This window comes from Chrysemys picta, chromosome 7, assembly GCF_011386835.1.
Source record: "Chrysemys picta bellii isolate R12L10 chromosome 7, ASM1138683v2, whole genome shotgun sequence".
Lineage (NCBI taxonomy): Eukaryota > Metazoa > Chordata > Testudines > Emydidae > Chrysemys > Chrysemys picta.
In genome coordinates, this window is record NC_088797.1 from 17660224 (window position 1) to 17676395 (window position 16172).

At 40.6% G+C, this 16172-nt stretch overlaps 1 protein-coding gene across 8 annotated transcripts in view; it reads right to left on the bottom strand.

The window, feature by feature from the left end:
- Positions 1 to 16172, bottom strand: part of RAD18 (RAD18 E3 ubiquitin protein ligase) — a 122795-nt gene that overhangs the window by 42849 nt on the left and 63774 nt on the right. For all 8 annotated transcript variants that reach the window (XM_042849887.2, XM_005288495.5, XM_024105008.3 and 5 more), the window contains exon 11: positions 15360 to 15516. In XM_042849887.2, coding sequence (XP_042705821.2) covers positions 15360 to 15516 — 157 coding nt within the window. The remainder of the gene's footprint in view (positions 1 to 15359; positions 15517 to 16172) is intronic.

Genomic DNA, 16172 nt, shown 5'->3' on the forward strand with positions numbered 1-16172 from the left:
GATTGAAGGGCTCTCCTACTGGTTTTTGAATGTTACAATTCTTGATGTCTGATTTGTGTCCATTTATTCTTTTGCATAGAGACTGTCCGCTTTGGCCAATGTACACGGCAGAGGGGCATTGCTAGCACATGATGGCATATATCACACTGGTAGATGTGCAGGTGAATGAGCCCCACCACCAGTGATAGATGTTCCCCTGCACACCTACCGGACAGTAGGCTACCCCTCTGAAACCAGACATAATGAATGCTCACACATTTTGGGTGCACAGTGAGGCACACGGCCAAACAACAGGTTTAAATAAATAAATAAATAAAGTAATGGAGATATCCTATCTCCTAGAACTGGAAGGGACCTTGAAAGGTCATCGAGTCCAGCCCCCTGCCTTCACTAGCAGGACCAAGTACTAGATTTTGCCCCAGATCCTTAAGTGGCCCCTTCAAGGATTGAACTCACAACCCTGGGTTTAGCAGGCCAATGCTCAAACCACTGAGCTATCCCTCCCCCTCTGGGTATCTAATATTATTGATGTTGGGAAGTGCATTATCGCTTTAAACAAAGGTTATGCCATGATAGAAAATCAACAGCTGATTAAAAAGAGAACGTTTTTAATATAAAAGGACACAGAAAAATAGTTCTTATTTCAAAATAACATTAATTTTCACTGATAGGAAGTTTATTTCCAGGACAACAGAACAGCAGCAGAGGTGGCCGGACTGTTGTGTATTTCACATGTTGAGACTAAAGGCTACAAATTCTTTATTTCCAACATACTCTTCAAATCTTTACCATGTTGCCTTCTAATCACATTACCACTATGTTACCATCTGGCTGATCACTTCTGAACATAATTCCACCATGATTATGGAAATGGAAATAAGGTTGTGGAACAAATATTGGCTAACACCACATTGTTCATGCCCCTATCTTTAGTCTGTCTTCTCTATTTAGATGGTAAGATCTTTGGGATAAGGAGCATCTCTAATTCTACAAAAACAAGGAGTCCGGTGGCACCTTAAAGACTAACAGATTTATTTGGGCATAAGCTTTCGTGGGTTAAAAAGTCACTTCTTCAGATGAGAAAAAAGATGCATCTGAAGAAGAGAGGTTTTTTACCCACGAAAGCTTATGCCCAAATAAATCTGTTAGTCTTTAAGGTGCCACCGGACTCCTTGTTCTTTTTGTGGATACAGACTAACATGGCTACCGCCCGATACTCTCTAATTCTAGTATATAGCTCAAAAGGACACTGTACTTGGCCGGCCCATTGGCACTTCTATAATGAACATGATTAATAAGAGCAATTTTAAATGATAAATAGAGTCCAAAATATGGAGTAGGGATTATCTCTATGTTTTTCCTTCTTTAATTGGCAAAGTAAATTACCCAATAATTAATAGCTACATAAGTGCTAGATATTTATTATTAATGATGTACAAGCTTTGCACCAATATTAAATACTCATATGGCAGAATTTTTGCCAACTAAATGCCTTCTTTTATCATGCCTGTTTTTAAAAATGACAAACCTAGTGCACTTTCATTATAACACAAGGATAGTAAAACATTTTTGACAGCTGGAAGTCTGAGAACTTCTAGAATACATTTGGGAGCAGATATAGAACTCAGTAGCTTATACCTCAGGTCAGTTAAAAGTTAATTATTCTACAAATGAAACATGATTGACCTCTGGGGAAAGATATAAACTTGATTTATAGAGCAGATACACAACTGGCTTCACATAGCTGTACTGTCATCACCTCACTGGGATCCACTCTCCCAATGATGTCTCCATACAGAACAGTATGTGGAAGAGGAGCATAAAAATCTGTCAGGGGTTTACAGAAAAAGAGATAAAAGCCATTAATAAATCTGTCTGATTATCTTTCCTACTGATTAACTATCAACTCAAAGATGACAGAAGTCATGGTCCAACTTCAACCAAGAAGTACTGCAACTACTCCAGGTGCATCCATCGACGATGTACCATTCAAGCTCACTGGCAAATTTTGCTACCTACACAGTTTTGTTTCACGTAATTCAATGACTGATGACAACATTATGAAATGCATTTGGGCAGCCAGAGGTGCCTTCAGAAAACTTCACAAAAACGGTGTCAGAACTGCAAACAAAAATTGATGTTACCATGTTGTTGTCATACCACACTCCTAAATGGCTGAGATACATGGACTATTTATCAATGCCACATAAAATACTTGGACTAATTGCACATACAATGTCTATGATAGTTAATGGGTATTAAATAGCAAGATTTGATTCCAAACACCAAGGTCCTTGAGTGCTGAGACATCATAAGCGGTGACACTTTTACAGTGAGAGCACAGCTGAGATGGTGCGGTGATGCCGTCTGCATGTCCAACAATAAAATACCAAAGGCTGTCTTCTATGGAGAATTGCAGACCGGAACTTATTTTAGGGGCAGGCCAAGAAAACAATACAAAGACACTCTTCTGAAGGTAAACCTGCAATCTTGCAATGTTGACCTGGGAGCTCCTAGTTCATAACAAGGCCTCTGTACCTTGGACTGGAAGACTTTGAGAGTGCATAGACTGCTGCAATCAAGGAGAGATGTGCAAGGCATAAAGCTAAAAGCAGTGTATATTCATCTACAATTGTTTTCACCTGTGGCACTTGTGGAGAGGGCTGCAGGTCCAAAATTGGTCTTTGATCTCATCTCAGGATCCACAATAAGTGACTGTAGTCCATCTATCCAATTCAGCAAGAGACTCGATCATATCATTTTTTTTTAACCTGAGTTTCCCTTTGACCAGACATTTCGTTTAGAGGTTAGTAGAACTGTTGCTATCTGGTAAACGTCATGTTTTCTAAATGAAAAGGGGCCTCCTACACTCCCTATATCTGCTTCTTAAGCTGGAAGACAAAAGCTCCAGTTCAGCAGAGTACTTCAGCACATGCTTAAGTGCTTTGCTAAATCTGTACATTGGAGCCTCATTTAAAGCACAAAAAGTTAATGCCAAGACTCCAACTGACTTTAATGGGCTTTGGATGAGGCCTTAATACCAGGGATCAGAAGCTCAGAACTTTAAATTGGCCCTGCTACACTGACTCCAATGAAGCTACATTGATTTATACCATTAGTTTTCAACTTTTTTTCATTTGTGGACCCCTAAAAAATTTCAAAATGGAGGTGCGGACCCCTTTGGAAATCTTAGATGTAGTCTGCGGACACCGGGGGTCTGTGGACCAGAGGTTGAAAACCATGGATTTATATGAACTGAAGATCTGTCTCTAAGTCTATTCACCCTCTTCAGTGAGAATTTCAAATTAAGTTGTCATATTTCATTACACACCTTAATAGCTTAGCCACTCCAGCAAACATTAGATACAGAAGTGTCTGATGTTCCATTAACACACAAGTGCAACTGCTGTCACCATTAATGGTGCCTCCCTCACATCAAGAGATTTTATAGAGTAGCTTTTTGTTTGTTTGTTTGTAAGCTCCTGCCTTCTGCCTTGGAGCTGCTCCCGGGAGCCTCCTGCTTGCTGTGCAAGAGGGGAAGGGGGAAGAGTGGTGCTAATGTCAGGGTATCCACCTCCCCCCGCTGCTGCTCCCCGTTCCTGAAACCCATCTCCACAGAGCAGAGCGGACACAGAACAGGGCTCAGGACAGAAGGAGCCTCTTGGCAGCAGCTGCTGTCTCAACTTGCTCATCTACTTAAAAAGGCAGTGTACTCAGAGTGGGGTCAGCGTACTTAAAGGGGAAATGCACGTCTGTCTCTCTCTCTCTCTCTCTCCCTCTCTCTCCCTCCCTCCCTCTCACACACGGTGTGTCTCTCTGTCTCTCCCTCTCTCTCACACACACACACAGGTGTGTGTCTCTGTCTTTCTCTGCCATCGTGTCTCCCCTCCCTCCATTCCTGCTCTCTTGTAGAGTGTGAGGCTATATTAACAACGTGTTAACCCTTGAGGGCTCAGCCGAGTGCTAGTTCATCATTTAGCAGTAAGGCATTCTCTGGGAAATATCCCTTCCTCTTCCACCCTCTGACTCCATCACCTCAAAAAATATAGTCTTTTGTCAGGCGAAAAAAATTTCCCTGGAACCTAAACCCCCGACCCCTTTACATTAATTCTTATGGGGAAATTGGATTCGCTTATCATCATTTCGCTTCAAGTAGCATTTTTCAGGATGTTAAGTGAGGAGTTACTATACCACAACTACTTATACAGAACACAGCAGTTCACGAAAGCTATAGCATGACTTCATTTAATGCTGTTGGAAAAATTATCCTTTAAAAGTCATGCATTTTTGTAGTTTTGTTCATTTGGCATTTTATATTTTGTTCTTTGGGTGGGTTTAGCAATTGATGAAAAAAAAGACTGAACATGTTTGGATTACTGTCATACTCCATAGTTACATATTTTATTAAAAGCCTTTGGACACATATCAAATGCCCTTTACTCTCATTTCCTCAATTAAAAACATGTGTATACATATCTAGAATATCAGCAGATCAGTACTAGTTAAACGAATAACGTACCAATTTCTATCACTGATACACTATGGTCATATTAAAAGAAAAAATTCAAGGACTAGTATTAATCATTTAGTTAAATACACGTTTTTATGAATGTAACAATATAGAGGTAATTAAATTACCTAGAGTACAGTGCTTCATTACAAAAAAAGTCAGAAACCATACATTCTTTTAAACTTTAAGGGTCTTTTGCTCAAAAATCCTTCTCTCTATTACTCGCCTATAAATATTTAACATGCAGGTTTGGACTTTGAAATGTACTCTACTGACTATTGCCAGATGATATCCTGATATAAAAAAAAATGCAATACTCACAAAAACCATGGTCTTGCACGAAATATGCAATGCTATTTAAATCAAAGAGCTAAATTATTCTTTTTTCTTTAAGACTTGCTCCATTTATACTTATCTGATTATATATTAACCCTATAGTTTCAAGAATCAGACGGGATACTTTAATTTCATGCTAACTATATTACCATACTATTACATTCCACCATGTATTACCACCACCTTACACCGAAGGACATAGGGGTACAAAGAATCTGCCCTGCATCTTCCTTCAAATGTGATTAAGAGTTGTTTTTTAATTCATATGAAGCATGAATAAACAGTAACAAGAGGTATAAATCATGATCTAGCTAGCACAGTTTTCCTAACATCATACCTACCTAAATCCCAGATATCAAATAGAAAATGCTACACTATGTTGAATCTAATGCAATGCATGTATTCTGATAAATAAGACTTCCAATGTCAATAGCCTTTTTGACTTTAAAAAGAAACCTTTGGGGCAGCCAGTTAAGCTTACAGTATATGCAACAGTAAATACAGAGGTGACTATTCAAAAAAATGCCTGTTTTCCCTAAAATGAATCCAGGTGCTCCTTCCCAATACTTACTATAGGAAATACCTTGAGTACTACAAACACTGAAGCTGCCCAAATGTAAATATTTATTTAGGGCTAGATCAGGGGTGGGCAAACTACATCCCACAGGCTGCGTCTGGCCCATCAGATGTTTTAATCCAGCCCTCGAGCTCCAGCTGGGGAGCGGGGTCAGGGGCTTGCCTGTTCCATGCATGCTGTGGCTCCGCATGGCTCCTGGAAGCAGCAGCATGTCCCTACCCCCGGCTCCTACACGTAGGGGCAACCAGAGGGCTCCGCACACTGCCTCCATCCCCAAGCACTGCCCTCACAACTCCCATTGGCCAGGAATGGCGGCCAATGGCAGCTGCAGGGGCTGCGCCTGCAGATAGAGCAGATAGGGAGAACATGCCGCTGCTTCAGGGAGCTGCTTGAGGTAAGCACCACCCGGAGCCTGCAACCCATAACTCCTCCCGCGCCCCAACCCCCTGCCCCAGCCCTGATCCCCCTCCCACCCTCCAAACCCCTCGGTCCCAGCCTGGAGCACCTTCCTGCACCCCAAACCCCTCATCCCCAGCCCCACCCCAGAGCCCGTACCCACACCTGGAGCCTTCACACACCCCTCGCACCCCCTAGCCCCCTGCTCCAGCACAGAGCCCCTCCCACACCTTTAACTCCTCATTTCTGGCCCCACCCCAGAGCCCACACCCCCAGCCAGAGCCCTCACCCACTCCCGCACCCCAACCCCCAATTTTGTGAGCATTCATGGCCCGCCATACAATTTCCATACCCAGATGTGGCCCTCGGGCCAAAACGTTTGCCCACCCCTGGGCTAGACCATCCCTAGCCCGGATGCAACTGAGCAGGAGGAGTGTCCATACTCTTCCCCCACACAGCTGGATGAGGGCTGCATGTATTGCTGTTCTGAATGTAGGGAAGAGAGTAATCCAAAGTTCCCCATTGCTAGCAGGTAGACAGGGCAAACCACAAGTGTGGGGAGTGTGCCTCACCCCAAAAAGGGAGCAAGAGAGAAACAATGACAATTCCTTACTGATGCTCCTCCTGGGGTGACACTGCTAGGTGCTAACTCATAATCAGGGTTGAGTCTAAATGTTCAAACTAGCCCTCGTTTACTTAAGGTCCACCACTGTAAGGAGCAAGCAAAAACCAGCAAAGCAAACTGAGAAACTGCTCCAGACACTGACCTAAGAAAGATTGGCACAAAAAGCAGTCTCCTGAGGTGCAAGAATTCTGTAGGTTCAGGCCTAAAACCAAGGGTAGGCTGTAAACACAGCTGCGGCATTAGACTCCTCAAGGGGCAAAAAGAACAGACAGGCTTGGGTTTAGTACTAGTATTTCTGTTTTAGATTATCTCTCAAAGTGACTGAGAGAAGAGCAAGGGTGAAGGAAGCCCAAGTGAGATGGCTGCTTTTTGCATCTTTGGCTGCGATATTTTCCTAACAGTCTCCACTTGCTAGGTCAGGGGAGATGGGAGGGAGGGAGTTGTTTTAAATCACCAAAATTTATAGTGTGTTTTCTCTTGCAAGGGAAAGTGGTGGTCTGTACAATCTTTGTGGCTCTCAGAAACACATATTTGTTAGCTTTTCAAACAAAGTGCAGTTTGGAGAGAGGAATGCACTGCTGGCAATGGGCAGTTGCCTTGCATATATCTGCAGTCATTTATGCACTTCATTTAAACCTTTTTTGTTAGCATCAGTCTTGCTCCATGTCTGCTGAGAAGACAAAGAAATTACAATGTGCGGTACTCCAAGGGCATTCCAGACACGGTCTAATTGCCTAAATTTGTGTGTACTGCTTTAACATACAACTTAGCCACATTTTTTAAGATCATTTTGAACCACTGCAATACTGGATTGTTAAGGTTCATGATTTTAAGTAGCACACTAACCTGAATTAAAAAACAAACAAGGACTATCCCCAAAGCAGAAAAGATGAGGAAAAGCAGAAAAAATTCTGAAAAACGCAGTTCTTTGGAGCCTCTAGTTACTCTGAGGCAACTCAACATGGAGCTGGATCAAAGAGTAAATCACTCACAACTACTAAACATTTATTTTTGTAAAGAAGGTCCAGATAATTACAATGGATACCTCCTGCTGTTCACATCTGTGAGATTATGGGTACAGTTCAAGAATTTATGGATATTTTTCATTGTGTTTTTGCACTTAAGAGAGTAAATTTAGTTCCCATAAAAGGGAGGGACAACAACACTGTCTTTGGCTAGGCATAATGCCTCCATATACTCCACCAGATTGGGACTGTAAAGTACATTCAGATTATTAGTAACAGCAACACTAATATCATTTACAAGACTTTCTTACAGCAAGTACTGAAGTTTATACATTTAAAACTTTAAATGTGCTAACAGCTCTGCAGAAGAACTTCAGAAAAACTGAGGAATTCTCATACAACTCACATATTCCAGAAGGGACCATATCAAACAAGAAATCATCACATACCTCCACCCACAGGAAACTGCTTTTACCAAACAAACAAGGACACTCCACCAGTGAAGTAGATCGCATCATGGAATGGGCTACCCAAATACCCCAAGGAAACCTGCTTCAATACAGAAAAAAGCTCTCTGAATGCACTACACTAGTTGTCACCTACAACCCATTCGGGGTATCATTAAACAACTACAACCCATACTCAACGGGGATCACACCACAAATGAAATCTTTTCAGAACCCCCCTCTTCTGGCCTTCAAACAACACACCTCAGCCTCACCACGCTCATCATCAGAAGCAAACTCCCCACACACCAGGGCCCAACAACTCAAAGCAGCGCCAGACCCTGCCAGAAAAACAGATGCAAAACCTGCTAACATATGTCCACTGCTATAATGACAAATACACCCCATAACACACCTTTCAAGATCCAGTGTCCTATACATGTCTATCACAACATGTGGTATACCTCATCCAGTGCACTAAATGCTTCAACAACAACTATGTGTGTGATACTAGAGCAGGGGTCGGCAACGTTCGGCACGCGGCTCGCCAGGGTAAGCACCCTGGTGGGCCAGGCCAGTTTTATTTACCTGCTGACGCAGCAGGTTCGGCCGATCGCAGCCCCCGCTGGCCACGGTTCGCCATCCCGGGCCAATGGGGGCGGTGAGACACCGCGGCCAGCACATCGCTCGCCCGCACCACTTCTCGCCGCCCCCATTGGCCCGGAACGGCGAACCGTGGCCAGTGGGGGCCGCGATCGGCCGAACCTGCCGCATCAGCAGGTAAATAAAACTGGCCCGGCCCGCCAGGGTAAGCCGAACGTTGCCGACCCCTGTACTAGACAATCATTACACTTTCGAATGACCTCACAGAGAAAAAAGTACCAACACACCATACCACCTGTGGGCAAACATTTGTCACAAAACAATCACTCCATATCTGACCTCTCAGTCCTCGTCCTCAAATGAAATCTGCACAACACCGCAAAGGATGAGCCTGGAAGCTGCAAATTCATAACTTTATTAGACACTAAAAATCAAGATCTTAATAAAGAAACTATATTTTTGGTTTATTAGAACAATCTGTAACCTGCTAATGTCACCTTTTTTGTCCTTTGATTGCAGGGGTGTTAATGTGCAACTTAACCTTAGAATATGTTGACTACTTATGATAAACAATTTGTTCCATCTTGTATTTAGTGTAACCCTGAGAATACATTTCCCAGAGCTGAAGAAGTTGGTCCAATAAAAGAGATTACCTCACTCAGCCTGTCTCTCTATTTAAAACTTAAGGCAGAAAGAGGAATACAGAAAATGGTTTGGCAGGAGAGAAAACACGGACGTCTTGAAATATCAGGTACTCACAAAAACAACGAGGAGTCCGGTGGCACCTTAAAAACTAACAGATTTATTTAGGCATAAGCTTTCGTGGGTAAAAAACCCACTTCTTCAGACACTCTTCGTTGTTTTTGTGGATACAGACTAACACGGCTACCCTCTGATACTTGACATCAGGTACTCAACCATTCTATGCCAATTTCAGTTTAAATTTAATACCCTTTTCCTATCAACCCTGTAAAGTTTGGGAAATGCTCAGTGTTTGAGGAACAAGAATCAAACAAATGGACAAAGCAATTTTGCATATCACTTTCTGAAAAGGGTGAAAAGTCAAAACAACGTAGACATGATTCCTGTTTAAATACTTATGCTGAAATGCTTGTACAGTTAATTTTATTTTTGAATACATTTAGTCTATTATAAAAAATAGCACAATAAAAGCAGATTAATTTGTCTTCACTACACAGTGACTTTAACAACAGAAGGTACCCACTCTATAAACAGACCATGTTAATAAATCTGTCTGTAAATGGATTTACATACAGTAGCTAATGCATTTTTGTAAAAAAAGTTGTCAGTAATTGGGCAGGCTCATTATTAAAAATACTATTGAACATACAAGGGCAGTAAAGCAATTAAGCACATGCACAGTTTACATTAAACTCTAAATCTATTTTCAACATTAATATACATAGAAAATGGGGTTAAACAAACTTTCATGGCAGCCATTTAAACTGGTGAGTTTTTTCTCTCTATTTTGATTATCTTCAACCATTGTTACTGTATGTGGAATGTTATATACTCTGAACAGGTTTTGATTTTGAAATAGCTACTGATCTGCAAATCATCTCTATGATCTTAGAAGGCAAGAAAAGATCCAACAAGGATAATCATCAGAACGGACAATAGGAAATAATAAGAACTGATAAACTAAATGAGATTAAAAATGACAGTAATCAACATTATTTTGAGTTTTAATAGGTCTATGTCGTTAATATCTCCTCTATTACTCTGCAAATACTAAAATTTCTTGGGTTAAGAAACATAGCTTCATTTTTCCATTAAACTGTCAAACTCCATAAGCTAAAGTATAATTCCATTTTGGATTTTTAAAAGTAAAAAACGTAAAATAAAATGTACTTTCCCTGACAAGAACATTTGAATACATGTATGTTCAGTTATCCAAACAAAGGCAGGTCAGTTGACTAAATTATTTCTCTAAACATAGGTTAACAGAACTTCTAAGAGTGAATAGAAGGCAGCACATTTCATTTGAGAAGCAAGAATGATTGCCATCTATTCATTCCCAGCCATCTGTTTATAGAAAACTTGTTTGGTTTTTAAAGTGTAGGCATAAAGAATTATCTTACAATTCTCCAGAGAAGGCTTCATACTTTACTCTGAGCTACAATGATCTTACTAATCAGCAATACAAATCACACCTGCATAAATTATGTAAAACTGTTTGTCAATAAGCATCATTCTTAGAGATTAACAATCTTCTAAAGACAGTGAACGAAACATCTGTTCCTCAACTATTCTGCAAATTTACATTGAAAAAAGTTTTCAAGAATGCCAAATTCCTCCCCCTAGCCCCCCCCCCAAATCTTCTACATATTTCACATTCTCGTGTGTTTGTATTTATAATGATTTTTACTGTATGTCTCCAAAAATCAAACCAACAAAAGAAGTGAAGGTCACAAACAAAGCTTGAATGAAAGTGCTGACTACATACATGCATGTGAGGATAAAGGCTACAGACTAAGATCATCTGCATATAGTTTATGCTAAACTAATTCAAAATATGAAAGATATGCTGTCATAGGTGGGCTGGCCCTTTAAGAGGTGTTGGTCTCAGCCCAGCCTGGGACAGATCAGCTACCACCTCACTTCCCTACAAGCTGATCAATGCAATCATTACACTCATCTGGGGAAGAGCAGGGTGATTTCCACGAAAGGGTTGGGACTGCTCAGTTGAGGAGATCTGCAGGAGGGAGCTTAACTCTGTGATTGGCACCCCGCACCCCAACTCCCTGCCCTGAGCCTCCTGCTGCACCCTGCACCTCTCCTGCAACCCCCTGCCCCAGCCCTGCATGCAATTTCCCCACCCAAATGTGGCCCTCAGGCCAAAAAGTTTGCCCATCCCTGTTCTAAAAGACTTAGGTACCAGATATAGCTAGACCATATCATGGTCAGAATTCACCCAAAGAGCATACTGCATATAGGGGGTCTCCGGTATACATCTCCCCCTTATCTGACGTTTCGCGTATCCGTCGCTCATCATTAGGGGAACTTGTTCCGAGTCACGTCAGTCTCGATCCGCATATCTGTCACTTCACCTTTTGCGTGGTTTTTCTTTGGGTGCTTCCCCCAGTGGAGGATATTCTGGGACAGATGTGGAGGAGAGGAGACAGGGCGCGCTCAGAGGAGTGGGCGGAACTGGGTGGGAAGAGGCAGGGCGAGTGTGGAGGGGGGGCAGGAAGAGGCAGGATGGGCCATTATTTCTTACTGGGAAAAATTCCCTGGTATCCGTCGTTTCAATATCCATCACCCTTTTCACGAACAAAACCCCAACGTATACCAGGGACCCGCTGTAACAGCCCACTACACATGGACAAAAGACAAACACAACAAACGGTTATCCAACCCTACAGTTTTTGCTACTATACATTCTACAATTTCTTATTTTCAATATTTTCTTTAATTAAATAAAGTTAAAGAAGAACTGAGATTTAATTTTTGTTTGTTGTTTGCTGCTGAATGTTCAGTTCTTTTAAGCAATGAACAAGAAAAAAGCAGCCATGTTTCCAGTTAAGGTGTGAAAGCCCACGTAAAATGTAAACAGGAAAGTAACTTCACTGAAGGCAAGATCCTAAAATTCCTACATGAAGTAAAGTCCACGTTGACATAAAAGGCTGCAGGAGAGGGCCCTACAGCCTAGGGCATATCTTAACACCAAACTTGCAATAAAACAGAAATGTATGGTAAAGAAAATTAATGAGCTATTCCTGCCTCTCAAGAAAAGCCTTTTCATTTTAAAAAGATTAAAATTCCAGATTTGCTGGGGATGTTAATGCCAAAGTTAGCTTGAAATCAAGAAAATAAAATGAGTAAAACAGATGTGAATTAGGCGCTCTTTTTTCCATTCATTAGTCTGATTTCCCTTCTATCTACTTTGTTGAACTAAAACAACAAGCAGAAGTCCTGGGGAAGTTATAGTAGCAGTAATGTTCAGGGCAGGGAAACCCCCTTTGAGATGTGTGCTTGTAAAACCTGACCCTCAACATGAACTTCATAGAGTTGAGCCACCACCAACCCTTATGAACAGACTTCCAATTTGCAAACTGTACACAAACTGAACCTGTGGGGTTCATGCTGCCACACATTTACCCGAAACCCTTTGTCAACTACAGCTCAGTCATGTTCCCCAGGGTTATACTGGGCTTCAGGTTCGAAACACAAGGCTTCAGGAGAGACAGATGAAGCCAAAACAAACAACACACACAAAAAATGCCAATAAAGCAGGGCTGACTCCGGCTGCAACAAGTCCAGCAAAGGCGAGATAAAAAGCTGGTGAGAGGAAAAACAGTGGAGCTGCGTCATTTGCAGGTCATAGAAGTAAGAGGTTCCCACTGGCAGATGGAATGGGAGGGACTACCCCTCAGCCAGTGCCAGTGGCAACAAAACCTCTGATGACAAGGAGAAGAAACAAAAGACAAATGGTACAATTAGAAGTCACGCTCGTTATTTACCCAAAGCAAGGCTTTCGCTGAGAATGTAAAAGAAAGGTCAAAGCTTGAGCCTCCCTTAGGTATGCATCACTGTATAACTTACAAAACAGGCTACTGATCCTGTGCATGCAAGTACAAAAGCTAATTTAAAAGCTATGTGGCAATGTGCAACAGCTTATCCGAAGGCAAAAATGAATCCTTTCCATTCATCTCAGTTGTCTTTAGTCAGCAAGTGGTGAAGGAAAGAAAGTATTCCCTTCACTGAGTTTGCATAATGTCAGATCCAGCTAAACTATTGTACAAATTGTTTTGCTAGTAGGAAGTCAAAGATATAATTACCATCATTGTCTCATATGTATCACTGATAAAAAAAATTAAAGCAACATGTAACAGCATGCTTAGCAAGATATGAAAATGACCCTTTTACTCTCACTAGCATCTCCAGATACACTAATTGTGAATACAAGTCTCCAGCATTCGTGATTCATTTTAACAAAGCTCTGAAAATGCAGAATGAGTTTCTTTCAATAAAGTAATCAAGAAAAATTTGTTTAAAGCAACAGACCATATTAAGCTACAGGTTCATAGGAATGTTCCTTATAACGTCAGAACTTCATAACCATCTGGGGGGAGCTTCAGAGAAAGCCACTTTATATGAAAAAAGTGCAATTAAAACAATTATATAAAGATGAACTGAGACAGCGAAACAGAGGTAATGAGCAGTTCTTTTAAATTACTTTCATTCACAAGGGAGACCCACAATTCAGAGGCTCTGTTCAGTGATTTACAGTTCATTCTCTTATTGTTCTAGAACATGTCTGTCTATAGGGTGTGTTGGTCCCAGGACGTTAGAGAGACACAAGGAGACTGAGGTAATATCTTTTATTGGACCAACTTCTGTTGGTGAGAGAAACAAGCTTAAGCTTACTATAAAAATAGTAAATGAAACAATGAATTCACACTACTGTGGCTCTTTAGGGTAATGCTGATCACTAATTTGGCTCCTGAATCACTGAGGTCTGAGTATCACTGCCCTAAAGTCTTTTCATATGGATCCCATGTGACTCTAGTCGTTTAACAAATAGCACAATTTTTTTAAAATCACCTTTTATGGAAGGAACTCTATTTCCCCCAATATTTCTTCCTCCGCTTCTGGGACACATGTTCTATTGCTAGCATCTCTCCCATATTCTCCTTTTTACACAGTAGGGCAAAGAATTTAATTCCCCTTGCATGAATTAAAATGTTTGACTTCAATTTTCTTTTCCATCATTAAATTGCTGGTCATCCCTTGGAAAACCTACTGTCTCCATATCCCTCACTACGTTGTTCCTTAAGTGACTGAATGTCTCATTGCCTAAAAGGGTAAGACAAAATCTTATTTTATTCTCCATGTTTGTGTTGAGGGTTTTTGTTTTATTTTTAGTCACAATTCACGTCATTCTGTAAACTTGCTAATTCTCCATTGTACCAGATATTTTATATCACTGGATTAGTTTTTTCAAAACCTCTATTGTCCATACACAATTGCATTATTTCTAGATGGCAGTAATATGGGAAAGCAGCATGGTCTTGTGAGGGTTAGGAGCTGTGTGGCCTAATTCTCAGCTTCCATTGACTTCAACAGAACTTGAGAGTGCATAGCACTTTTAAAAGCCATGCCAACTGAATTTTTTGCCAATGATTCCACAGACGACTTCTTGAGCAACCATGGGCAAGCCACAAACTCTGAGCCTTATAGTTTCTTTATCTGTAAAATAGAGATGATATTTCCCTACTTAACATGGAAGGGAAATTATTGTTTGCATGGTACTTTGAGAAACTCAGATAAAAGATGCGATAAAAAGGTACATTTAAAATGTCTGCTATACATTAAAATTAAATTGCCAATATAACTATTTCCTTTGAGAGCATGTTTTCACTTACAAAAGCGACCTGGCCAGACAGTATATTGCAGTTTATAAATGATTACTTAACACACGCTCCCAGATAGTTCTATAAGATCATAGAGACATCAAAAACTAAACTAGAAAGACACACAGTTCTGACATAGGAATGGGTGGCAGATTAATTCTTCGACAGAAAACATCCTAAATGGGCACTAAACATCCTAAACATCAAACAATGGAAAGGACTTGTCAGCAAAACTGGTTTCACATTAGCAAAGTAATTCATTGTCAATAAAGAAAAAAACAACCGAGTCTTTTCTCAAAAATATATCACTATTTGAAAATGCACAAGTTTGTTACATTACTTGTAATTAATTGATTCCCCAATTTAATGATACAAAAAGGGACTCATTGCCAAGAAGCTGAAATAAAAACCACAGGGAAAGGCAGTATTTTGCTGCTATCACAAGTCTTCCCATCTTTGTTGTCAGGGCTATCATGAGATACATAAGGAAGAAAAAAATAGATATAAATTGGTATGCCACTAACCTCCTTGCTGATCCCGACGACTCTGAGAATGGAGGAGAAAGAGATTCTGAGCCCTCAGCCAAATTATTGCTTGTGTCAGAATCAGGTATTTCGGCTTTAGGTAACTGATCTGTTACAAAGTTCTGGTCAGTGCGTTGTTTTTTAATATTCTGTTCTCCTGGCAGAAATAATACAAGACAGAGATTAATACCTGGTAAATAGTTTAGTTTCCCTTTTATGTTTTTTTTCTGTTTGTTATTCCCCAACTTGGAAAAGCCAAAAAAAAAATTAAAATCATATTTCAAACATATTTCCTCCCCTCCTTTGACTACCTGTGCAAGACTTCTATCACTGTTTCAATAAACTGCCTAATTTTTCCCCCACATAGTAAACACCCACCATGAACCAGAGATAACAGCAACATTTGTCCAATATCTATTTTAAGCGAGGGTGAGCGAAATTGCCAAGGCTGTGTATATGCAGTTGTCTCCAATCACAGGAACTGACATTATATTTTAAAAATTAGCAATACTCAACACGTGGCAGCTCTGTTTCCTGGTGCCCAGTATAAATTCACTTTATATCATTACTGGCCACAGTTTTATAACTTGGAAGTTTGACAGCTCAAGGTAATAAGGTGGCTGTAAATAAAACTAAGCTGATGATTTGCCAATGCCTCTGGAAAGACAGAAAAGTCAATATACTGCCTTTTTTCTTTTTTTTTAAGTTAAGGAAGCATGTCTAGACAATACTATTCTAAAACCATTCTATTATTATTTTATATTTGACAAATGTTTTTATCAGTAGTTACCCCCAAGTGATTCCCTTTGCCAT